This window comes from Furipterus horrens, unplaced genomic scaffold (genome assembly GCF_987537825.1).
Source record: "Furipterus horrens unplaced genomic scaffold, mFurHor1.1.pri manual_scaffold_10, whole genome shotgun sequence".
Classification (NCBI taxonomy): domain Eukaryota; kingdom Metazoa; phylum Chordata; class Mammalia; order Chiroptera; family Furipteridae; genus Furipterus; species Furipterus horrens.
In genome coordinates, this window is record NW_028327180.1 from 43,874,885 (window position 1) to 43,900,897 (window position 26,013).

At 40.6% G+C, this 26,013-nt stretch overlaps 1 protein-coding gene and 1 non-coding gene across 2 annotated transcripts; one reads left to right on the top strand and one right to left on the bottom strand.

Annotated features, from left to right (window-relative positions):
* Positions 1-7,016: 7,016 nt before the first annotated feature.
* LOC149999909 (small nucleolar RNA SNORA44) lies at positions 7,017-7,147 on the bottom strand. The gene has a single exon (XR_016513820.1). It is a non-coding gene; the product is annotated as a small nucleolar RNA SNORA44 (small nucleolar RNA).
* A 1,667-nt stretch (positions 7,148-8,814) lies between these two features.
* Positions 8,815-19,915, top strand: LOC149999910 (zinc finger protein 627-like). Its single transcript, XM_090290196.1, is given in 5 exon segments — positions 8,815-9,012; positions 16,579-16,705; positions 16,902-16,962; positions 19,503-19,632; positions 19,634-19,915. Coding segments are annotated over 5 exon segments (798 nt in total).
* Positions 19,916-26,013: the final 6,098 nt, after the last annotated feature.

Sequence of the window (26,013 nt, forward strand, 5' to 3'; positions counted from 1 at the left end):
ACGTTTAAAGTTGTCCCAAATGTTCCTAAGGCTCTTCTCATTTTTTTTCAATTCCTATTTCCTCATTTTGTACTGGTTGACTGTTTTTTTCTTCCTTATATTCCAAATAATTTATTTGAACCCCAGTTTTCTTCTCTTCATCATTGGTATTGTGTGGATTTTCCTTCATTTCATTTCACATAGACTTCACTTCTTTCCTTATGCATTTGTCATGCTTAAGCATATCTGTCAAGTCTGTGAGCATCTTCATCACCAGTGTTTTAAACTCTGTGTCTATTAGGTTGACTATCTCCTCGTTTTTAGACTGGCTATCTCCTTGTCACTTAGTTCTGCCACTGGAACCTTGATATGTTCCCTCTTTTGGGCCATATTTCTCTGTCTCCTCATCTTGATAGGCTCCTGTGTTTGTTTGCCTCTGTGTCTTAGGTAGAGCCGTCAGACCTGTTACATTGTAAGGGGTGGAGCCTTAGGGATTCATCAGTACAGGGTGACCTGTTTCACCACATTGTGGCGCTGTATGTGGAGGAGGGGTCTGAGAGGGAACAATGCCACTTGCTCAGCACTCACTCATTTTCCAGGCACTTCTCCACTTCTGTATGGGACTGGCGCCCCTCTAGCTGTTGCCCTGCCTGTTGTTCACAGAGTGGGTGGGTCTGAGGACAGTCTAGGACCATGGAGGCCCTTTAAACAAGGGAACTCTGCTGAGAGACTGGCAGTTTGTTCCTCTGCCCCAACCCCCACTGGCTTGCACAGTCAGAAGCAATGAGGCTTTATTTTCCCCTGCGCTGGGACTGTGAACTGTGCGGTCTGGTCTGGTGCTGGAAGTGCTTCCCAGCTGCCCCTCCCTATTTTTTAAAACATGTGACTGTGATTTCTGCCATCCTGTATCTCTCACCACTTCTGCTGTCACGACTTCTGCTGCCACCACAGCTGCTGGCACACTGCTTCCTCTCTGCCCTGACTCCACCCCTCTTACCTGTCTGGATGAGTATTTCTTCGTTTGTTGGACTTCTATGCAGCTTGATTTTCTGGAACTTCTGGTTGTCTCTAGTTTTGAGGTAGCTGTATTCCTTCTTAATTGTGGAGGGAGACGCAGAGTGTCTATCTAGGCCTCCATCTTAGCCGGAAGTAAAAAAAAAGATTCTTGACAAGAGAATTAATGTATATATTGAGCATGTTACTCATTCCAAGAGCCAAGATAGCTTCCTGAAATGTGTGAAGGAAAATGATCAGAAAGAGAAGGAAGCCAAAGAGAAAGATACCTGGCTTTAACTGAAGTGTTAGCCTGCTCCACCCAGAGAAGCACACTTTGTGAAAAGTCAATGAAAGGAGCCTGAGCTGCTGAAACCCATTCCCTGTGAATTCATGGCCTCTTGAGTGTAAAAAAAAAATTAAAAACTTCTGTGCTGTTGGAAAGAAAAAAGAAAGAAAGAAGTGCAACATATTGGGTTATATCATTAATAGACACAATCTGCTTAACAATAATATCATCAAAATGGCAAAATGAAATAGAGCTTGATAAGGAGAAAATTCTGAGGTGTTCTAAAAAAAAAAAAAAAAGACAGATCTGTTAGCTTGTTAATAGCTGCAAGCCATTCAACAATACTACCAAAGATGAGCCAGCAAAACATACAAAGAATTATACACTAGGACAAAGTTAGATTTCTTCCAGGGATGAAAGGTTGAGTTAACATCTCAAAATCCATTAATGCAATACATGGGATTAGTAGAGTTAAAACCCAAAACGCAATATTATCTCAATAGATTAAAAAATAAATAAATTGACAAAATCCCATGCCCTTCCATAATTAAAATATTCAGCATACTCAGAATAGGAGAAAATGTCCAAACCTCATTGTGAACATCTGTAGAAAACCTACAGTTAATATTATATTTAATCATGAGCTTTTTCCACGCTACCTAGAAAGGGGCCCATATGGCATTGTTCTCAGTTCCCATGTAAATTAAAGGGAAACTTTTACAATGCCTGGAGCCCTTGGTGTCTTGCAAATGAAGGAAGAGAATGTCCTCAAATTTTTTTGCAGCAGGAACCCGCTTATGTGGCACCAACCTTAACTTCCAAATGGAACAGTACATCTACAAGGGAAAAGTGATGGCATCTACATCAAAAACCTGAAGAGAACCTGAGAGAAGCTTCTGCTGGCCACTCATGCCATTGTTGCCATTGAAAACATCACCAATGTCAGTGTCATATTGTCCAGGAATACTGGCCAGCCAGCTGTGAAGTTTGCTGCTGCCACTGGACCCATTCCTATTGACAGCTACTGCACTCCTGGAACCTTTACTAACCAGATCCAAGCAGGCTTCTGGGAGTCAACACTTCTGGTGGTTACTGATCCCAGAACTGACCCCTAGCTTCTCACCGAGGTGCCTTATGTTAACCTGCCTACCATTGCTCTGTGTAACACACTCTCCTCTGGGCTGTGTGGACATTGCCATCTCTTGAAACAATAAGAGGCTCACTCAGTGGGCCTGACATTATAGATGCTGGCCTGGGAAGTTCTGCACATGTGTGGCAGCATCGCCTGTGAACAACTGTGGAAGGTCATGCCCAAGCTCTACTTCTATAGAGATCCTAAAGTAATTGAGAAGGAAGAGCAAGCCACTGCTGAAAAGGAATTTCAGGGTGAATGGACTACTGTGGGTCCCAAGTTCACTGCTGCCCAGCCTGAGGTCGCTGACTGATCCGAAGGAGTGCCAAGTGCCCTCTGTACCTATTCAGCAGTTTCCTACTGAAGACTGAGCACTCAGCCTGCCACTGAAGATGGGTCTGCAACCCCCACTGCTCAGGCACTGAATGGGTGGAAACAACCACTGAGTGGTCTTAAGCCATCCTTCCACAGACTCTTAACAGAATGGAAATAAAGTTGACAGAAAATGAAGTTTCTTTTAAAAATCATGAAAGACTGAATGTTTTTCCTTGATGATAAGGAATCAAAGAAAGATGTATACTCTTGTCACTATTCATCAGTTTACTGAGGATTTTAGCCAGAATCATTAGATAGAGAAATAAAATGCATGCAGATCAGTTAGGAAGATGTAGAACTCCCCAACTTCCAGTTGAGGTGTCACGTATATAGAAATTCTAAGGAATCCACCAAAGGAGAAGGAGAAGGAGAAGAAGGAAATTATTCAAACTAAGAATTGAGTTCAGCAACTTTGTAGGATTCAAAATTACAATATAAAACTGAACTGTATCTCAATTGTATTTCTATACACTTGTAATGAACAATGTGATAATGAGATTAAGAAAAGAAATGCATTCACAATAGAATCAAAAGTAATACAATATTCATATAAATTTAACAAACACATACTCTGAAAACTACCAAGTATCATCAAAAGGGTTTAATAAATGCAAATGATTAGAAGGCATTCCAATTTCATGGATTAGAAGACCTAACACTGTGGAAATGCCACTATTACACAATATAATCTAAAGATTCAGCTCAGTAACTACCAGATATCAGCTGTAATCTTTTTAGAAATTGGCAAGCTGTTTCCTGAATTTATATGGAAGTGCAAATGAACCAAAATGGCCAACTCTTCTTGAAAAAGAACAAGGTAGTGGAACTAACATTTCCTGATTTCAAAAATTTGTGTAAACCTAAAGGAATGAAAATACTGTAATACTGACACAAGAATAGACATACAGATCTATAGAATCGATTGAGATTTGAGAAATAAACCCCTGAATCTATGATCAACTGATATTTCAAAAAGGTAAGAAAGATAGGGAAAATTATTTCTTCAAAAGTCAGTGCTGGAACAACTGGATAACCACATGCTAAAGAAAGAGGCTATACCATAGCATCACACCACATAGTGTAATTTCCCACAAAGATGCAAAGATCTCCAAACATAAAACAAAAAGACAACAAAGTTAGATAAAGCATAGGAAAAATTCCTGACCTTGGATTTGGCAGAGTATTGTTAGATATGACACAAACAGCCATAATTTTAAAAATTGATAACTTAGACTTCATCAAATTATTGACTGTGGCGCTTCAAAAGACACCATCCAGAAAGTGAAAACACCCACTGAAACCCTTGTACACTATTGCTGGGAATATAAAAGAGTGTTTTCAGTATGAAAAAAAACATGGTGGTTCATAAAAAAATTAAGAATTGAGTTACCATCTGATCTATCAATTCTACTTCTGGGTACATATCCAAAAGAATTGAAAGCCAGGACTCAAGCAGACATCTGTCTACTCATGTTCATGATGCATTTCGTGCACAATAACCTAAAGGTGGAAGTAACCCAAGCATTCATCAACAGATTAATGGGTTTGAAAAATTTGAAACATCCGTACAACAGAATATGATTCAGCTTTAAATAGAAAGCAAATTCTGACAGGTGTTACAACATGGAAGAACTTTACAGGCATTATGCTAAGTAAAATCAGCCTGTCAGAAAAGGCCAAACACTGTATAATTTTATTTGTATCAGGTGGATAGAATAGTCAGATTTATATAGACAAAAAGTAAAATGTTGCCAGGTGTTAAGGGGAGGGAAATTTGAAGTTTTGTCTTACGGGGTAGAGTGTCACTTTTGCAAGATGAAAGTAGTCCTGGAGATTCGTTTTAAAATGTGAACGTACTTTTCCCTACTGAACAACACACTTATAAAATGTGAAAAATGTAAATTTTATGGTATGTACACATTACCACAATTAGAAGTAAAATTTGAAGACAAGAGAGTGAAAACACATAGAATGGAAGAACTTTGCAAATGTATCTGATAAGAAACTTGCATCAAAACTATCTGGAAACCTCTTATAACTTAATTATAGAAAGTAAAAAAACTCAATTTAAAAATGGCAAAGGGTTAAAACACCTTTTTCCAGGGAAGATAGACAAATGGTCAAGAGCACATGAGAAAATGTTGGACGTCATTACTCATCCACAAAATGCTGAAGTGAAATGAAGTCATCAATCAAAATCCCAAGTGCAATACCACCTCACAACCACTGGGATAGCTAGAATCAAAAAATGAGATAGTAACAAACATCATCAAGGACCGTGGGGATATTTGAACCCTCATACACAGGTGGTGCAATATGAAATGGTGTAGCCACTATGAAAAACCTTCTGGGAGTTTCTTGAAAATTAAACTTAGAATTACCATATAATTCATCAATTCCTATCCCACGTATTTGCCCAAGAAAAATGAAAACACATTTGAACAAAACATAAACTTGCATATAAATTTTATAGAAACATTATTTATAGTAGTCAAAAAGTGGGAAAAATCAAAATGCACATTAATGGGTGAATAGGTAAGTGACATGCATTGTATCCATCCAATGGAATATTATTTGGCCATAAAAACAAATGAAGTGTAGGTACATGCTACAACAAGGACAACTTTGAGAAAATTATGTTCTATCAATGAAATCAATCACAAAGACCATAGAAAATAAAATTCCTTTCATATTAATGCCCAGCTAGAGACAGAAAGTAAATTCAGGGTTGCCCAGCACTGGTGATTGGAGAAGAAGATAGGATGTTTGGGAGTTATAGCTAAAAGAGAGAGGGTTTTTACAGGTGATGAAAATGTTCAAAAATGAACTGTGAGGATGACTGCACATATATGCAAATATCCTGAAAACCATTGAATTGTACACTTTAACTAGGTGCAGTGAATAATATGTGGATCACATCTCAATAAAAGTTGTTCATATAAATAAATAAATTAATTAAGAGCTTGGCAAGCAAATCTCTCAGGCACATTAAATTTTCCAGGTTAAGTCGGTCGCAGTCGGCAGCCGTCCGTCTCGAGAGACGATGGTGTAGCTTCTTAAGGGTCTATCTGCACCGCCAAGAATGGCTGTGCAGTCCGACTCGGGAGTGACACGGTATCTGTCTCCTCCCGTGTTGTATCGACATCTTGTGATGACGCTGGAGTGTCCTCTCCAGTGAAGCTGAAGCTACAGAGCCTGGGCAGGGTGATATGGAGGGTCTCCTGTTGCCCATGCAGCAGACCCCCCCTCTCTTCGCAGCTGAAGGATCCAAGGGAAAGACGGAGTCAATACAGCTTGGCTTCAGGTGCGCCGCAGGAGTTGCCGGTGTTGACTACAACGTCAAACCGCCTTAGGGACTCCGGCTCCGGATTTTCTGTCGGGGTTTACTCCCTTAGCCTTTCCCCTGAAGAGGTATGCCGCAAGGCAGCGGAGGTTTTTTGGAGTCAGAGTTTTCCTTCTCTGCCAGGTTAAGTAATACATCCATAACCTCACTTATTTATGGCTTTGTGTGTGTGATGAGAAAACTTAATTCACGGTTTCAGCAAATTTCAAGTTTATGATACAAGGCATGTACAAGGGCTACCCAAAGAAAATTGATATTATCTTCTGGAGGGCATGCCCCTTTTTAGTATAGATTTCCTCCTCTAGGTATCAGTGTACCAGCTGGCATTGTTGTGAGAGATTGCGTTTGGCTTCAATGAATTTTTTTTGATGACTCTTTCAACACACTTACCAATTTCATGGTGAGTGATTTTTGAGCACACCTGCCCACTCTGCATTGGGTGTTCAGCAGTTTTTACCAAAAATGGCATGACCTCCATGCCCCACACTCCCTATTATCCCAGTCTCACCCCAAGTGGCTTTTTAAAAAATTGTTTCCCTGGATGAAAAAAGTCCTCAAAGAGAAAGTTTTGACCAGTATGGAAGAGGTGAAACAAAACGGGCAGAAACACTAAAAGTCATCAAAATTGAAGAGGTCAAAAACTGTTTTGAGCGGTTGAAAAAACGTTTTGATAGATGTATTGCATCAAATGGAGAGTACTTTGAAGGTGACTGAAGTTTAAAATAAATACACGAATTTTTATAAATAAATTCTGGACTTTTCTTTGTCTTCCCTTGTATACCAATTCATGTTGTAATCTTTAGATAATGACAATTTGTTAGTCGATTATACCATGATAAATCTGATGGGGCAGAAAAGTTTCTAGGTGTATTCTACATTTACATAACCATTAAAAAATACATATATATAACAGGAAAGGTGAGTGACAGCTGCAGGCATTATGCTGACTTGAGCTGGCAAAGGTACTCTAGGTTGCTCTCATATGCAGTTGGTGAGCCCATGGTTACAACCAGCCATGGCCCTTGGAAATATGCTGTATTGTTTTCCATATATACTAATGTTAACCAATGGTTGTTGGTGCCAATAGGAATCCCCAGTTTGGGGTGCAGTGAAAGAAGAAAACTTTATTCAGTGCAAACAGCTCAATTGTGATACAGCAAGGCTGTGAAGACAGGCTGTTAGTCAGCCCTGGACCCATGTGCGCCGAGGGCCAGGCTCCTCTCTGGCTAGAGAGTTCTGGCCTGTTGTGTGTCATCTTTGGTGTTTTCACTCCAGCAGGGAAACACAGTTTTTGGTTTTTGGTGGAAAGGAAAATTGTGCTCTCTAAGCCAAAAGAGAGCTGACTTATTTGGACGGAAGTCCCTGCCCTTGGTTCCTGACTGGCCTGTCCTCATGCAGATGAAGACTCCAATGCTTCACAGTTTGATTGGTCCAAAAGGCACTGTCCTAACTGACAAGAATGGAACTGCTCTGATTGGTCAGTGAAGATTCTAATGGGGATATAGCTGCACAGCTCCAATTGAACGGGGAAAAATCTCAGTCCTGTTGGTTAAGATAAGATTCCTGGAACTCCTCTATAAGAGCTGGCTCAGATGGCAGGAACACAGTGCAGGCAGATAGTTCAATGCAGACTTCTCCCTGAAGAGCAGTTTGCATGACAATCTCCTGTGTAGAAACGGCCAGTAGGTTCTGTTTCTTTAACTTGAGTCCAGGTAAGCCACCAGGAGCCCTTCTCAGTAGGTATCTTGTTTTTCAAGGTCCACACAAAAAGCAGGAATCAATTGTCTTAGGGATATTATAGTAATTTGCATTTCGGTGTTCCTTGGGGAGTCAGGCAAAAACTGATGTAAATTAAATTCCTTTCCAGTGTAAAATGTACATCTGAGAATGTAATGAATACATCTCACACCCTGTGGTTAGACTGAGAAGAGTCCTTGCACCCAGGTTAGGGCTTCAGGGTTTCAACTTCTCACCAGAGCTAAGTTCTCTGGGGTTCTTTCTCTTAAGGACCAAATGAGTCGGGTGGGGAAGTGATGGGTGAAATGTTCAAGGCTTGTAAGGAGCAAAGGCTAAAATGGAGCCAGACTATTACAGAGGTGAAGTCACATTTAAGTGTGGGAGTTTCTAAACAAGACTCATAGTTTCATGAGTGGACGGCCAACCTTAAGCCCAACAAACCCTTCACACCTAGAGGTTATAAGACCCTCTTATTCCAGTGTGGCCCGCCCTGGCCCACTGTATCGTTTGTACTGGCTCCATTTGGAAACTGAATAAGAAATTCCCTGTATGCGCTTGTGCCCAACTGTTTAGAAAGCGCTGAGAAAAAACAACACAGCTCCAGGTCCAGAAAAATTCTGTTTATGCATATATTCCTGGCTGAGTCAGCTTCCCTCCCACCCGGGGAATGATGTTTCCTAGGAACCAAAGTCCTGCCTGCTGTCACTCAAGTGCAATAGGGCGGGGCCTTAAGAACTGTCTAATCAGGGGCAGAACTGGGGTAAATTGGTGTGGCAACGCAATGTGAAGCCTTGGACATCCGAACTCCATGTAGCGGCGCTGAGGATGGGGTGTTGCCTGTTTTTAATCGTCCTTGTTCTTTATCGTCCCTGTTCTCCCTGCCTCAGCCTGTGACGCACTGTAATCTGCACTGGTCGTGGGGGTCATAGGCAGTACACGTAGACCCAGGAAACCTAGAAATGGTGGATGTGTGGCCGGGTGCAGGGACGGGGAGGAGGGGCTGGTCGGAACCGGCTGGAACCTTGCGTGGTCGAACTGGCCTCCTCTCGGTCAGGTCGGAGTCTCTGGACCCCAGTCCGGGGCGCCTGTGGAACATCTGTCCCCTACTGCCAAAGCCTGGGGGCGGGCCTTCAGCCAGGCCAAGGCGTCCTGTACCGTCCCTGCGTGCGGTGTCTTCAGCCGGCCTGCAGTCTGTTTGGGCAGCTCTGAGCCCCTAGACCTGCTCTCGGCTCCCCAGGGGGAGTGTCATCAGGGGACAATCTGACTCAATCTCGGATTGGTGCATGGAAGGAGCTGTGGTCTCGCGGGTCCACAGACCCTTCTTTCTCTCCACGGGGTTCCCGTTTTCTCCTGAGTTTTCCAAATGGAAAGCCTGTCCAAACCCTGTGCCAACTGCCTAACTCTTCCTGAGCCTGGCAATAAATCCCTAAATTTCCAGTTTCCTCCCCTCCCTCCCAAACATCAACTTCCCCTCTCTGATTCACTCCATCATTATCAACTATTTGTTTATTATTTTTCCGCAGAGCCACGAATGGCTCTTTGTAAAGATTTATATTTTCCTCTGTGGATGTTTGATATGAGAAGAAAGCCGAGGATAACCACCTGGAAAACTAGAAATCAAGGTGCTTGAAATCCCTGTTCCTCTCCCTCAGACCTTCCCCTGGGCACAGACATCCTATAGGAAGTCCTTTGGGTGGAGGATCCTCTTCGGAAACTTTCCTCCCTGGGTTTGTCACCTGAAAAAACGTAACCTACTTATGTATGTCTTTGTTTTTCAAAACGGTATAATCTATTTAATTATAGAGCTTGAAAGACAGTATAAACTAGTTTCAAACAGGCAAGAAAGATGTGAATTTCAGAAAAAATAAGATATTCCAGTATTACATTCCATTCATGTAGAGTTTTTCTTTCAGTCTTTCTTCCCTGAGCACGTGTAGTAAGTTTCTGAGGTCTGTTTTTCACTTTTGGGTGTTTTCAGATCAAATTCCAGGTTTAGACTTGCAGGGCAGAAGTGTTCAAGTATAATATAGGGGTGGCTTTATACTTTTATACAAAAATAGCTTTATACTTGTGAGTACACAGAACACAGAGTTTATTCTTATATTATTATTTATTAATTATTGTATTAATTATTTGTATTACAGCTGTAAGCTTACTTTTGCCTACCCCTTTATTATTTACAAACCAATTACCTTCCCTGGAAATGCAATTAACTGACATGTATTTCTGACAAGAATAGGTATTAGGGGTTTTCCAATTGAACTAATAGAAGACCCTTACAATTTTCTTACCTCTTTTCCCCATACACTCTGGGTTTAAGTAGTAAATTTGGTGGATTGTTCATACACTGGGTATTTATCATTTAAAATATCAACGGTGGTCCAAAGCAACTCTAGTGGGGAGCATAGGCCTGTGGTCAGTAATGCAAGCTCAGGCCCCCTGAACCTGCACAGGGAAGTACTCGAAGGACAAGTTGTCCCTGGGGAGCTTCCCCCTGCAGGTGTCCTACCTGCTCACACCCACCAGGGAAGGAACCTGCACACTGAGAGATGCTGCAGACCTGGGAAGCTGGGGTGCACGTGCACATAACAGAAAAAGGTGATGCTCTTTCTAAGGTTGAGGTTGTGGTTCCTTAGTCCTATACATTTTTAGACATCAGATTTGAGTTTTACATCCACAGTGTAGGTGAACTCAGAGTGCAATTTGTGCACATGAGAAGTCTGTGAAGATCAGGAATTCTGTCTTAGAGAAAAAGGGTTCATGAATTTGGGAGTACATGGTGGGTTAGATTTAAACTGAATCAGGCTGAGAGTTTCCTCATTCATGAGAATGGAAGCCTTGGGGAGGGAGCACTTCCATGCTTACAGGAGAGGGAAGGGTGTTGGAGCTCCCACAGTTCATTCCTGGGGCTGCTCAGGGGTCCCATTCCTCCTTCCCCAGGGGCTGTCCCACTCTAGAGATTCTCAACCATGGGTGCCTAGACCCTCAAGTTTGGGGATATGTTCAACTTTCTGAGTGCGTTTCCTTCTGAAATGTAGGGAAACAGACTGCTTATCTGTCTTGATTCTAATATTGCTGTTTCTTTTCATTGGATTCCTTTCTTCCTTGACTGTTGCAGCCCTTTGATTCTAGTTTACATTAGCACTTGGGCTTTTACAATATAATTTGATTGGGAATTAGGCAAGACACTTGGAGAACCAAATAGAATTTTGGTTCCATTTAGACAAGAGAACTTGAAGATATGAGATGGGTGCTTTAAGATCTCAGCTGTTTTTTCCATTTTAGGTCATTTTTTGTGTGACCAGGTCTTTAGACAAATGAATTCCTGTTTTAATAGATGCGAGCAAAAAGCAATGTCATATATATTTTCATTAATATGAGGAAAAATACCTCAAAGCTTATGTAAATATTTGAAATTCATAGTCTATTTTAGGGCTTTATTGCAGCCGCTAATGAATTATAATATGTACTCAATCCTGAAAGTATCCCCAGTGTGAAACATTGTAGATAGAAAAAATATTATAATGTCCCCCTTTTTTTAATTATAAAGGGATGTGTGAATTTTTTATGGTCTGGTGTTTTATGTCATTTCATGGTTAAAGGATTAAATCTTAGAGTGGTTTCCTATATAGAAAAGTTAAAATTCAGTTTTAAAAAGCAGAGTTATGTAATAATGATGATTAATCATAGGAAAATATGGTGTATATAAATTTGTAGTCTTGTTTTAAATAAACAATGAATGGGAAAGTTATAAAAAGAAATTTGTACGCTGGGAAACTAACTTAAGGTCACTCACTGCCTGCATACCCTGCTCCACTCCTGTGCTCTCTCTCCCTCCAGTCACTTTCAAAAAATACATTTTGATCACTTCTATACCATCCTGTTAATGTTTCTTAGACACAAGCCAATATGAATGCATATTTTTCTTATCTTCGTTCTCATAAAGAGTAGTCTGAGTCCACATGTTTGATGTTTGACTACTTAAAATGAAACCTCAGCCCTCCCTTTCCCCTGGTCCTTCTTATCTGTTAGGCTGGTAAGAACCTGGAGGCTCCTGCTCTGTGAGTGGCTGCTTGCTGGGGGCCCCTCCCCCAAGCTGTGCTGCTCTGGGTTGTATTGTTGACATCACTGAGCCTGGGTTCTATATTCAGAGGACTCTGGGTTGAGAGTTTAGGTCATTCCTCGTGGTTGACAAAGGAAGATGGGAATGGTATACTTATTAAAATGGTCCTGGGTTGATGCCTTAGTTGGAACTCTACTATGTGCTTAGCTTGAAGGTGTGACTGAGGCTGGAGTCCCACCCACAGGAGGGTGTCTAAGGAGGGATTCGAGGATGATTGTACCCTGTGCATGAGGTGAGTTTACCAGATGGTCAGTCACTTTTTAAAGAACAGTTATTTCAGACAAAAAGAGACAAAGAAAAGAGGCAGAAATTCAGCCCACAGCTGACAGGCTGAGTGTACCCTCCTAATGCAAGAGGGTTCACTGAGGTCCTTAACTCCCTCTTCTGCTGCTCTGCATCTGCTTCTGCTGCAGCACAGATCGTGATGCCCCATGCTATTGGGACAACACCCAGACTCTCACTGTGTCACAGAAAAGGGATTAGTTCAAACTGGACTTAGACCAGGGTCCTTAGATCCTATACAGCAGCCATTTCCATGGGGGTGGCTTCTAACCCAAATGGCACTGATTTGACAGCAGTTGGAGGAAAAAAAATGTATGGATACCAGGGTAAAGGGGACACCAGTGATCTAAAATACAAAATGGAAGGAAAAGAGAGAAACAATGGGAGAGAAAGGGTATTGAAAAAGGTCTAAAATTTGACCCAATGGGAAATCCAAAATATACTGAAAGTATTTACATAACAAAAAAGTCAAAGGGCTCTCTTTGGCTTTTAAGCCTCAAACATACAAGTTTTGAATTAATGTTACCATCTTCTGTAACACAGTAATTCACAAATGTTCATGCAATTACTCAGTGTCAGGTTAAATTACAGTTATACCTGGGGTCTCAGTAATTTTAGGCAAGGTACCCCATGATCTTAGGGGAATTATAATTATTTTATACAGGGAAAAATAGTTTACCGTACCTTAAACATCAGACATCATTGCCTTTCCTCACAGGTATAGAACCCATTGCTCTAAAATATCCCATAGTGAACTGGGCAGCTCTGAACCAATAATTCATCAAATTAAATTAAATTAAATCTTTACCATTTCCTAATTGGTTTCACAAAATGGGACTCTGTGGTCCCTACCCCTTACTTAAATTACTTAATATGACCCAGTGTAAATAAAACAGGGCCTTCAAGGACTGAAAGCTGTTGTAAGAAACCTTTTAGTAAGAAGTGATTGTCCCAGTGCTTCTCCTTTGAACAGCTGAATTTGGTGTGATCTTAAACCTGGGAAAAATGAGTAACACCTCACACTGGATTACTGCTACTTTGAGGCTGTGGTCCCACCAAAGAAACCCTTATTCCCAGTCCCCAACATTTTGGAAATTATTGACTCCATCTACTTAGCGATGGGTACACATTCTCTTACCTTGGATTTAGGTAAGTCTGTTCTGTTCTGTGCCTGTGTCAACAGTCTCGGCTGCAGCTGGACTTCACCTCCAAGGGACACGATACACCTTTACAGGTTACCCTCCAGGAAGCTCACTGCTACTGCCACTGCACACAGCTTCTGTAGGCAGTGTTAGGGTGGTGGTGCGGGCTGTGAGAGAATTCACAAAGAGAAGAAAGTGCAGAGAGTAAAGGTTGTATTTTTACTTTCCCAAGGGAGGAAAAGGGCTAGGTGCAGAGATAGGCACGAGCCCTGAGGGGTTAGGGCTTTGGGCTTTTATCAGGAGTTGGGTTGGTTGCAGAGCAGGGCTGCAACTCATGTCCATGTTGTATTTGGATACAGGGTCTGGTCTGACCACTGTGGCCTGGTTTGTCCTGTTTTGTAAGTTCCCAGAGCCTCTGCGCTTTCAGGACACTTCCAGTAATTTTCTAGCCCTGAGGATAAAGGCTCATAAAACAATTTTAAAATTGAGTTTTGTTGTTATATGGCACTATTCAGTTTAACTCTGTCTTTTGTGACTTTTTGCTGCTGGAATTTATAATTTGTTATAAGGGAATGTTGAAATTTGCAGCTATAGTAGTGGATTTATCTATTTCTCCTTGCATTCCATCAACTCATGTATTTTGCTCGTGTTATTATGCACATACACCTAAAGGATCGCTGTGCCTTCTTGGGGGTGGCCTCTTTTGTCATTGAATAATGTTTGCTTATCTCTGAGGGATTTTCTTTTTTTGGTCTGAAATCTGCATTGTCTGAAATTCATACACCCATGCCAGGTTTCCTTTGATTACTGTTGGCACAGTACATTTTCTCCCTGCCTTAACCTTTTACCTACCTTTGTTTTCATATTTTTAATGGGTTTATTGTGAGCAACATATGACTAAGTATGATTTTTAAAATTTGATATTATATTACTATATTTGTCTTTCACTTGTAGCAAGACCATTGATGATACAGTTGGATTCGTATCTACCACAACTAATATTATCTTTTAAAGTTTCATCCATTATATTAATTATAAGAAATTTAAAAAGATATTTTACCTTCATTATTTACTAATTCTAATTCTCCACTTTCATCACTTACATTTATTCTGATGAATGTTTGAATGTTTTATTTCTAAGCAGGTGTACAAATGTCGTTACTTCAGTTTTTGTGTCAGAAAATATTTATTTCTCCTTTATTTTTGAAGAATAATTTTGTTTGACACAGACTTTTAAGAGAGAGTCTTCTTCTTTCACAACTTTAAATATTTTACACAGTTCCTGATGGCTGGTTGCTGACAGCTCTAGAGCCTTATCTCTGCTCCTTCCCCTTGTGCCCCACGTGTGTACAAGGTGATAAGAAAACCTCAGTGTGCCCTCCTGGCGGTGGCAAGTGATTGAATCCTCGCAAGCCGCTGCCGTCGTGCATGAACTCTCCCCCTAGCTCACCTTGTAACCTCATAAAAGAATGTGTCCACGCACCATCTTTTCTCTCGCAGGCTATTTAATGCCCTCTTTAGAGGCCGGCCTTACTCCGTGTAGACACCTCACTTGGGACAGTAATAAACCCTTTCACACCCTACAGGCTGTGTGCGCTGTGATCAGTGGAGGGATCCCATGCTCAAGGGTTGAGCTATCCTGTTCCTTTACTCCACCGGAGCTTAGAAGTGACAGAAGGGAGAGCATCCTCCAGAGAGGCTGGTCAGAAAACACCTTCCTTCGAGTGGCGAATGGGTGTTACATGCTCTTTTGGAGGAAAGCACTGTTGCAACCTTTACATATTTTATAATCATAGGCAAGTTTATTATCACACCATTGCAGATGTCTGGACATTAATAAGCTCCCTTGCAATCCAAAGCTCTTAACCTTCCCTGAGTGTCAGCAGCAACCAGGGAGGACTGTTACGGTTGTGCTGTGTGTGCCTGTGTGTGCCTGCGTGTGCCAAGAAGCAGCCCTGAGGCACATGAGTGGAGGGATTGGTGTGTAAGTTGTTGTGCCTTCTTCCTTTTCTCTGAGCTCTTAATTTCCAAATAAATTTTTAACCCATCAAATCAGACAAAGGGAAAGGAAGGACTGAATCTGTGATAAGTATTACATCAAGTAAGAGCAGCGCTTCTCTACAAGGACATTTTCGTTCATCCAGCTACAAATGGTTACTTCTGATTTTCTGGAAAAATGTAGAACAACATGGCCAGCTGGGCTTTGTTAAAAGTTGGATGTCCGCAGGTCTCCTGAACTCTCATGTTTGGTGACAGGAACAGAACAAAAAGCTTGTAGTTCTTTAGTATGTTTTAATTTATTGAAACCTCATTGCAGATGTTAACATATGCTTTGGGGAGTGCTGTAAATAGTGGCTGTGAGGAAGGAGATGAAGGAATTTTTCTCCAAAGGAACTGATGGTCTTAAAAATGATGATACCTGTTTCACCTGACACACTTCTGTCACTCTCAGTGTGCTCTGAACCCTGCCATTAGAAAAATGCAAGATGTAATGCGATCATAGTAAAAGTGTGTAATTTCCATGTGTTCATAATGATAATGCTGTCAAACTTATGAGAAAGTAATTGTGGACAGAGAGTAACTTTCTGATGATCAAGTCATAAGAATAAGTGTTTGAAGATGAGAAAATCATATATAACCTTCTGTGTGGCATGTGAGAACATGGGCCCCTTCCCCAGCTCCAACTCCCCCTCCCACCCTGTGGGAACATAATGAAGGCCATCTGTAAGAGCACTGTGGGACCTTGGAAGCCTGGCCAGCTCCTCGGTCAAGGAAAACAAAAACAAAAACAAAAACAAAGAACCTGTTCCTGGATGTGAGCCTGAATTGTAAACAGCTGGCATTTTGATCTCACACAGCTTGCACATGAGCGTGCCCACTCAGCATGCATGATCTAGTGCCCTTTTGCTTTGTTTTCTGTACTCTATATAACACTGTGCTGAGCAAACATGTGCTGTGAGGCTTCACTGGCAGGCCGCCCGTGGTATGAACGTAAGTCCTAATAAACTCATATCTTTCTCAGCCAGTCTTCCAGGTTATTTCTTTGGCATGGGCAAGAAATATGCCAAGACCCTCTTGGACCTCGGCTCTATGCATAACACACTTTCCTATAAATGGGGTCCATGTGTCCAGTGCTGGCAGCCTCACATTTTACTGTACATGCATATATTTGGGGTGTTTTAGGGTTCGGTGGCTTTTGAGGATGTGGCTGTGAGCTTCAGTCCGGAGGAGTGGGCCTTACTGGAGCCTTCACAGAAGAAGCTCTACAGAGATGTGATGCGGGAAACCTTCAGGAACCTGGCCTCCATAGGTGAGTGTGACAACTAATCTTCACCTTGTCAAGTAGAGAACAGTTGTTTCTTACCCATCAGGGTTCTCAGATGTGGGGTGTGGGCAGAGAGGACACTGGTAAATAAACTGGGCATGGTCACAGCTCATAGAATTAGAATCTCATAATTTTTCTATAATTTCTAACTTTTGAATCATATTTTGGGTCTTTATTTTAGAGGGAAAATGGGAAGATCATTATATTGAAGATCAGTACAAAAACCAGGGAGGAACACTAAGGTGACTCACAGTCACAATAGAAAATAGTATCTGGACTTCCGGCCAAGATGGAGGCTTAGATGGACACGCTCGGTCTCCCTCTACAACTAGAGAGGAATACAACTACTTCAAAACAAAAGATAACTAGAAATTCCAGAAAATAAAACTACATGGAAGCCCAACGTATGAAGTTATAAACCAGCGGCGCCCTTTGGGCAGGTAGGAAGAGCGAAAGTGGGTGGTGCTGTTTGCGGTCGCACCAGGGACAGTGGCAGGGAGAACAATCCCAGCTGCAGTCGAACCCCCAGCAGCTTGCAACCCCAACGCTGGGGAAAGCAGCCACCACATTGCCTTGAACAGTGAGGCCCAGAGGGAGGGAGGATGGATCCCGGTCTCCTAGCGGAATAACTGTGTGAATCCATCTTGGACCCCCGCCCCCACACAAAGCGCCACAGGGCTGCGAAATAGGTTGTGGATCGCCACTGGTCGCTGGGCAGTGACGACAAAGCGCCACAGCACGGCGAGAAAGGTTGCTGGACCACCGCCGGTCGCTGGGTTGCGACAACAAAGCACCACAGCGCAGAGAGAAAGGTTGCGGATTGCCGCCGGTCGCTGGGTTGTGACGAGTACACAGGCACTGCCCCCTATAGCCGGCCAAGAAAACAAAACGCATCTGTCAAAATGAGGCAGACAACTATAGAAATCCCGGTGGCACAGCTCACCAGGCAACAGATGAAGAATCTGACAGATGAACAAATAAGAAACCTGTCAGAGGCTCAGTTCAGGGCCATTGTTATCAGGTGGCTTACAGAATTAAAAGATCTGAAAAAAGATGAGAAAGAATAGAAAAACACTCATACTGAAAGCAACAAAACCACATACGAGACAGATGGTGAGGAAATAAAATCCAGAGTTCAAATCAACAAACCAGAACACAGAGAAGGAACAGTCAACCAGTGCACAGAGAAAAAACGGGAAGCAAGGAAAATGATGAGAGGATCAGAAAGCTCTGGGACAGCTATAAAAGGCCCAACATAAGAATCATTGGTTTGCCAGAAGGCGAAGAAGATGAACTAGAAATTGAAAAATTAAGTGAAAATATAATAAAGCAGAACTTCCCAAACTTGGGGAAGGAAATAGACTTACAGGTCCAGGAAGCACAGAGAGTTCCAAAACAACTGGACCCAGGGAGAACCACTCCAAGGCACATTATAATCAAAATGTCAAAAGTTAAAGATAAAGAGAGAATCTTAAAAGCAGCAAGAGAGAAGAAAAGAATCATGTACAAAGGGGTCCCAATTAGACTATCAGCTGACTTCTCAAGGGAGACCCTGCAGGCAAGAAGGGACTGGCAAGAAATATTCAAAGTAATGAAAAGCAAAAACCTACAACCACGAATACTCTATCCAGCGAAGCTGTCATTCAGAATAGAAGGGCAGAGAAAGTGTTTCCAGGACAAAACAAAACTGAAAGAGTTCATTAGATCCAAACCACTGTTATATGAGATGTTAAAGGGACTGGTTTAGAAAAAGGAGGATCAAAACTATGAAATCTAAAATGAAAACTGCATCACAAGAAACAACAACAGAAGCTAGGGAATTGAAACAAAGGCAAACTAAACAGGCAATGAGAGTGGAAAAAGAACTATAGGTATGGGGAACATATTGGAGGGAGGTCAACAGGGAGGGGGAATGGGGAGAGGGAGGGAGATGATATAGGAATTAAGAATCATGGTAGGAGGGAATGGAATAGACAGAGAGGTTGAGAAGAACTATATGCACAACTAATGGACATGGTCTAAAAGGGGGGGACAACTGGAGGGAGGGGGGCCACCAGGTGGAGGGGAGCAGAGGGAAGGGAAATTGGGACAAATGTAACATTATAAGCAATAAAACACATTTAAAAAAAAAGAAAAGAAAATAGTATCTAACATGACAATTTCAGTATTCTATAAAATTTTTAAAAGAAGCAAACAAAACAACCCCTGCTTCAAATTGATACTTCTCAGAATATTACTACCAAATTACTTTCTTATATATGAGAGATGTTCAGTTTTTGAAAAATAGTTCAAATCGACAACCCTCTTAATAAGTGCTCTATGTGAATATCACTGTTTTGGTATTAGCAAGACTGAAGTTTCTTGCAAAGCATTCAGCATATGTATTCAATTATTTATTTATTTATTTATTATAATCCTTAACCGAGGGTATGTTTTTTCTCATTTATTTTTTAGAGAGAGAGGAAGAAAGAAAGAGAAAGAGAGAAAAATATTGATCCGTTCCTTCCTGTATGTGCCCTGACTAGGTATCAAACCAGCAACCTAGGTTTGTGCCCTGATCAGGAATCAAACCAGCAATATTTTGGTGTACAGGACAATGCTCCAACCAACTGAGCCAGTTGGCCAGGGCATGTATTCAATTTTAAATAATTCATTCAGACAGGGGGAAAACCTACAGTTTTGTTATAAAAAAATTGGTATAAAAATACAGTTTAAATATTCGACAAATAAATATAAAATTACTGGTAAAAATCATTGATAATATACTTCTTGTTCTTTACAGAAGTCATATGGTAGAGAGAATCTGTGAAGGGAAAGAGGGTAGTCAACAGAGAGAAAACTTCAGCCTTTTTCCAAATTTAAATCGGAAGAAGAAAACTCTTCTTGGAGTAGAACCATGGAAATACAGTGTGTGTGTGGGGAGTGTTCATGCATCATTTATCCCATAATGGGAACATCATAGATTGCACTGGACACAAGCCCTCTCTGTATCAGAATTGTGGAGAGAACCCATATAAATGTAATGTATGTGGGAAAGCCTTCAGTTACCTCCAGTGTTTTGAAAAACATGAAAGAAATCATAATTTAGAGAAAACCTATAAAAGTGAGGAATGCAGGAAAATCTTTAGTTCTTCAACTTCACGTCAGATACCTGAAAGAACCCACACTGGAGAGAAACTTTATCAATGTAAATGAAGTGTTAAAGCCTACATGTATTATAGTGCCTTACAAAAGCACCAAAGAAGAACTCACACAGTTGAGAAACCCTATGAATGTAAGCAATGTGGTAAAGCTTTCAGTTCTCACCTAGGTTCTCAAATACATGAAAGGGGTCACACTGGTGAGAAACCCTGTGAGTGTAAAAAATGTAGTAAAGTATTCAGTTGTCTAAGTTACCTTCAAAGTCATTTAAAGATTCACAATGTAGAGAAACCTTGTAAATGTAAGGAATGTGAAAAAGCCTTCAGATATTATCATAATTACCAAACACGTGAAAGAAAATTTACTGGAGAGGAGCTCTATGAATGTAAGGAATGTGGGAAAGCCTTCAGATGTTATCAAAGTTTTTAAAAACATGAAAGAATACACATTGGAGAGAAACCCTGTGGATGTGTGGAATGTGGACAGGCTAGACCTAGCCTACAGAGGTCACAGTGCCTTATGTGCACATAAAAGGACTCACACAGGCGAGAAACCCTATGAATGTAAGCAATGTGGAAAAGTTTCCATTTCTCATCTAGGCTTCCAAATACATGAAATAAGTCACACGATAGAGAAACCTTATGAATACAAAATATGTAGTAAAGACTTAAGTTGTGTCAGTTATCTTTGACATCATGAAAAAATTCACAAGGGACAAAAATGCTATGAATGTAAGGAATGTGGGCTAGCCTATAGGTATTATACTACTTAGCAAAGACATGAAAAAATTCATACTGGAGTGAAACCTTATGGATATAAAAAATGTGGACTAGCCTACAGATATTTCAGTACCTTATAATGTCATGAAAGAATTTGTACTGGAGAGAAACCTTATGAGTGCAAGGAATGTGGGAAATCCTTTAGATGGTATCAAAGTTTTCAAACACATAAAAGAAATCACACTGGAGAGAAACTATATGTATGTAAAAAATGTAGTAAACAATGTCCTTGTCTCTGTTATCTTAGAAAGCATGAAAGAAATCACACTGCAAAAAACCCTATGAATGCAAAAACTGTAATAAAGCATGTAGGTATCCCAGTGATCTTCAAAAACATGAGAGAAATCACACTGGAGAGAAACCCTTTGAATGCGAACAATGTGGCAAAGCCTTAATTTATCACATGACCTTTTGAAGACACATGACAATACACACTAAAGAAAAACCAGAGAAATTGCAGAATCTGGGAAAGGCTTCAGTTATTGCAGTTCCTATCAAAAGTAAGAAAGGACTCACTAAATCAATGCTCTTGAATGTAAACAGGTTGGAAAAGACTTGAATTGATCTACATTTTTGCATGTGAAGACTCCAACAACAACAAAAAGAAATAAAAAGGTAAGTTACACCTGAGCTGGTGTTGCTCAGTGGATTAAGCACCAGCGTGTAAACTGAAAGGTCACTGGTTTGATTCCTGGTTGATGTTTCTCTCGCATGTCAATGTTTCTCTCCCTCTCTTTCTCCTTCCCTTCTCTTCTCTCAAATAAATAAATAAATGAATTTTTAAAAATGTAAGTTATGTGAGAAAGCTTTATAAAAATTCAAGTATAATGTTCTAGAAAACATTCAGCATGAAACAGTTATTAATGTAAATATATTGTATTTATTGAACCTCTTCAAATGGTACATCGTTGGACTATGGATTTCTACTAGTTACTTTCAGAAATAAATACATGATACATTTTAGAGAGACATCTTTCAAAAATAATACTTAAGATTAATAGGTAGTGCTTTTTCTGTAAAATTTTAACAATATTTTCGCTGGATTTTGAAGACTGTTAGACCCATGAATGAATTGAATTGGTTTAAAATATATATGCAGTTAAGTTAAATTTTTAAATATTTTATTTGTTCTGTTCTGGGAGCTATTAGAGAATGACAGTTTGGTATTAGGTTTTTCCTAGTGGCCTGAGGCAGCCCTTTATGTTCCTAGTCCATTATATATATTCTACCTTTCCTTCTGACAAAGCTCCTTTTGGGAAGTGATATATATTAGGACCCTTTTTCTATTTTTCATACTAAAATAAATAGTTGTAATAAATTGTATGTATGGCAAGTTTAGAAAAGAATATAGATGCATGTGAATTTTTATTTTTATATTTGGGTCTTTGCTCTTTCTTCTAAATGATGTTTGGCAAATAGACTTTGAATTAAACAGAGGGACCAGTGAGATGAACAAAATTTAGAAATGGAAATTATCTCTCTTACTGGTAATGGTAGGACCTTGATTTTCCAGAATCCATCTCCTTTACGGTCCATGTCAGAATTCCTTAGTAGCCTCATTTGCATGAGATTTGGAAGGCAAATATAAAGAAGACATTAGATGGATTTTGGAACCATCATTCATACTAACAGACAAATACATTGGCTCATTGAAAACATCTTCCAACCACCATAACTTAATTCTTTGACCTTCCAATCAAGACTGTCCTCAACACCACCACCAACTATCAGATATCCATTTTCTGAGAAACAGGTTTCCGCTGATGTCTTCACAAATTCCATATCAAAGATCCATCAAGGTTTGGATTTTTCTGTAAGCCATCTTATCCCCACCAGGAAACTGATTCACACTTCATGCTTATGTCTGATTCCCCTTTTCTTTAGATTTTATCCGTACAAAATCTAAATTGTGTAGAAATACAGTGCTATCATTAGTGACAGTATGTTTTCCTGATTGAACATGACATTTGCAATGGTGCCATCAAAAAGCAACATGGGACATTGTTTCTCTGCTGCATGTGCAGTGGCTGCCCTGACCCGGTCCTTCCAGGTGAGAATCAGTACCTTCCTCCTGTCAGGAAGACTGTGGGTGTTGTCTGTTACTTGTAGCTGAATGCAGTCCCTCAGCATGTTTTCAGTTATGTTTGATTGTATGTGATTGGATTACGTGTATTTTTTTGTTAAATGAACGTTTTTGTGGGTCTTTTATAAAATATTTTATTAACTTTTCTAGGCTGTTGTATACTAACAAATATTGTTTTTCAAATGTTAAAATGTCCCGTTATAATTATGAATTTTAAAATAAACTGCAAATCTATTGATTTAATCATTATACACTGTGTCACTTTTATCATACGCATTCAAATTCAGGTAACCTTTTCAGGCATATTTTGTGTTTTATTCTTTTATAGTTACAATTTTGGTCATGACACTAATTGATACCAAAACCTTAACTCTTGGTTTTTTCAGTGTCCTCTTACCAGTGACCTGCAGGATTTTTCATATCATCAAAGACAGAAATATAATGAATTTTAATAAGAATGACCACAAAGTACACATGACTGTGGGGTGTAACATAAAAGGTTGCTCAAGACTTTTATAGGATTTTTGACTGCTTTAGATAATTAGATGGTTATTAAAGGCACAAACATGTTTTTGTATATTGGATTCTATATGGAGGTAAACTTAAGTTATTGATAATCATAAATCTTGTTTACTACAATGTAAAAACAATGTTTTGGAGCTAAAGTTATAATTTGTAACAAGCCCAGTGAGTCATATTAATAAGAAGAAGATGATATTCATCATTTTTATAATTTAGACTAGAAATAGAACTAAATTTTAAGTTAGCAATAAGAAAGATTAGAGCAGCAAATAACAAATATAATATAGAAAAACAATAGAATTTTATTAAAATAGAATACAATAGAATAGAATAGTATTAAAACATAGTTTTTCCATGAGATTTCCATTTCAATAGGTGGAATTTTTTAATGAGTATAGAGTTGCAGGTTTGAAAGATGAAAAAAGTTCTGGAGATTGGTTTCACAATACAGTGTACTTCATATACTGAACTGTGCACTTAAAAATATTGAAAATGTAAATTTTACCCATGTGCATATTTCCACAATTAAAATTAAACTTTTAAAGCAAGAGAGTGAACACACAATCCACAGAATGGAAGAAAATTTTGGAATTCATATATCTGATAAGAAACTCGTGTAGAGAATATGGAGCTTCCCTGGTCATAAACCACAGGTTTCTGGGGAAGAGAGGAAGAGGAATTCTAATGCAAACGGAGATATAACACCGGAATAAAGGAGCCATCTCGGAAAGAAGCTGCAGACTTCCCTTTCAGCTCCCCCTCCCAAGAGAAACAGCAGTTCTGCATTCCCCCTAGGAATTACTCCCTCACAAATTGAAAGCTCAAGGTAAGGTGGACGTTAGGGTTTTAACCCGACACCTTCTACTGCCAGTCTCTGATATTAATAAAAGTGCAATTATAATCCAATCCCTGTCTCTGCTTCTTGGTTAAGCCATGATAGGCAGCATGAGCCCCGGACTCGGTTGCCCTCCAGTTTCAAAAATGAGCAAGTGTGTGTGTTGGGATTAGTCTTTGGTCTGCTATATTGTTTTACTTTTATCTGTTTTTGTCTGGCTTTTAATGAAATTTTTGTTATTTGTAACTCTGACTTCATCTTTCCATGGGTTTAGTGCACACAGATGATATTAATTGGGTCTCTGTTCTCTAGTCCCAAACCAATGAAATTTAAGCTCTGTATTCTTTGGTTGGGGCAGTGAGGTAGAAACCATTCGCTCTCAGGTGTTCTTGGTTAGGAGATATAAGTCTTGCAATTTACTAGTTGGCTGCAAGTTGCTCAAATTGTTTGGCCTTGTTTAACTTTCTTGCCTCAGGTTCCCCATTCCACTTGACCAGGAATTTTCCTAGCTTTTTACTATCCCGTCACAAAAACACAGCCACCAGATCAGAGACCTCAAATCCTTTTTTTGTTATTATCATGCTAATTGTTAACTATCCTACTATGCAAAGAAGTATGTGTCTATTTCTTTTACTTTTTATCCAGTCCCGGAGACGACCGTGCTTTGCTTTCTCCTCCCTCCCTAATCTATCACCGGTGGATTTTATGTAACCCTCTTGACATCTTCCCCTTTGAGTCTGATGTATAAAGTAAGTAATAAAACCACAATTTTCTAGAGTATTTTCTTAACCCCTTGAAAATTTGCTTCCCGGCAATTGTCAGTTTGGCTCAAATAAATTCATATAAATTCTTACAAGTTTGGACATTTCTTATGTTGACAACGTTAAGGACCAAAGGAGTGGGGTTGGGGAAGAGATGGGTACAAGGCTCAATGCGTGCAAGGATCAAAGGCTAAAGTGGAGAGCCAGACTTTATTTTAAAATGGTGCGTCATTTTTTAGTGTCTGCGTTTCTAAACAAAGGTCACAGTTCCATGAGTGGCCTCACAGCCTCACTCCAAGCCCTTGAGAGGACCCAAGACACATTCGCTTCAGTAAGATCTGGCCTGATGCTTTTGTCTGTTCTTGTTCCGTCAGCAACTAAGTACCCTAACATTCACAAGGAGCTAGGTGAAAATAACGTAGGCAGTCTCAAGCCGCGAGAAAGTTTTGTTTAAAAGCAACTGCACCAACTAGGGTCAGGTTTTCCCCAACTTTGCCCCAAATCCAGAGTTCTCTCCCAGCTGTCACTCAGGAACGAGGGGGCGCGGCCTTGTGAACTGTCCAATCAGGAACGTCGCTGGGGCAGGTGAGTGGGGCGATGCACACAGAAGTCCTGGAGGTTCCAACTCACCTCAGAGGAGTACAAGGTTTCGCGTATCTTGCTTGCTTCGGTTTTTGGCGAGTGTTTGAGTGTTCGGCAACCTGTGTCTTCTGTGATCTGCACTGGTCCTGGGAGTGCTACGGAGGACTTAGGGAGACCCAGAACACCTAGAATGGTGAGTGTGCGGGCCGGCGTTCCGAGAAGGGAGGAGGTGCTGGTTGGAATTGGCGGTTTCGGACCGGATTTCCCGGTACACTTCGGCAGTCTGTTTACTCCAGCCCCCTGCGGGCGACGTTCGGCCTCGTTCCTTTCTGGCTTGTAACGTTGGGTTGGGGCAGCTGCCGGTACCCTTGGCGTCCTGCCCCAACATTGCCTGCGGCGACTTGGGCCCACGAGTCTACCTGGGCAGCTCTGAGCCCGCAGCACCACTTCTCCCCAGGTGGTGCGGTGACCATCGGGGAGGGAGCGTCATCTGGGGGCAGTCGTGACTGGGACTGCAGGGTTTGTGCGTGGAAGCAGCCGTGTTATGTGGGGGTCCCCAGTCCTTCCCTTTCCCCCAGGGGAACCCGTTT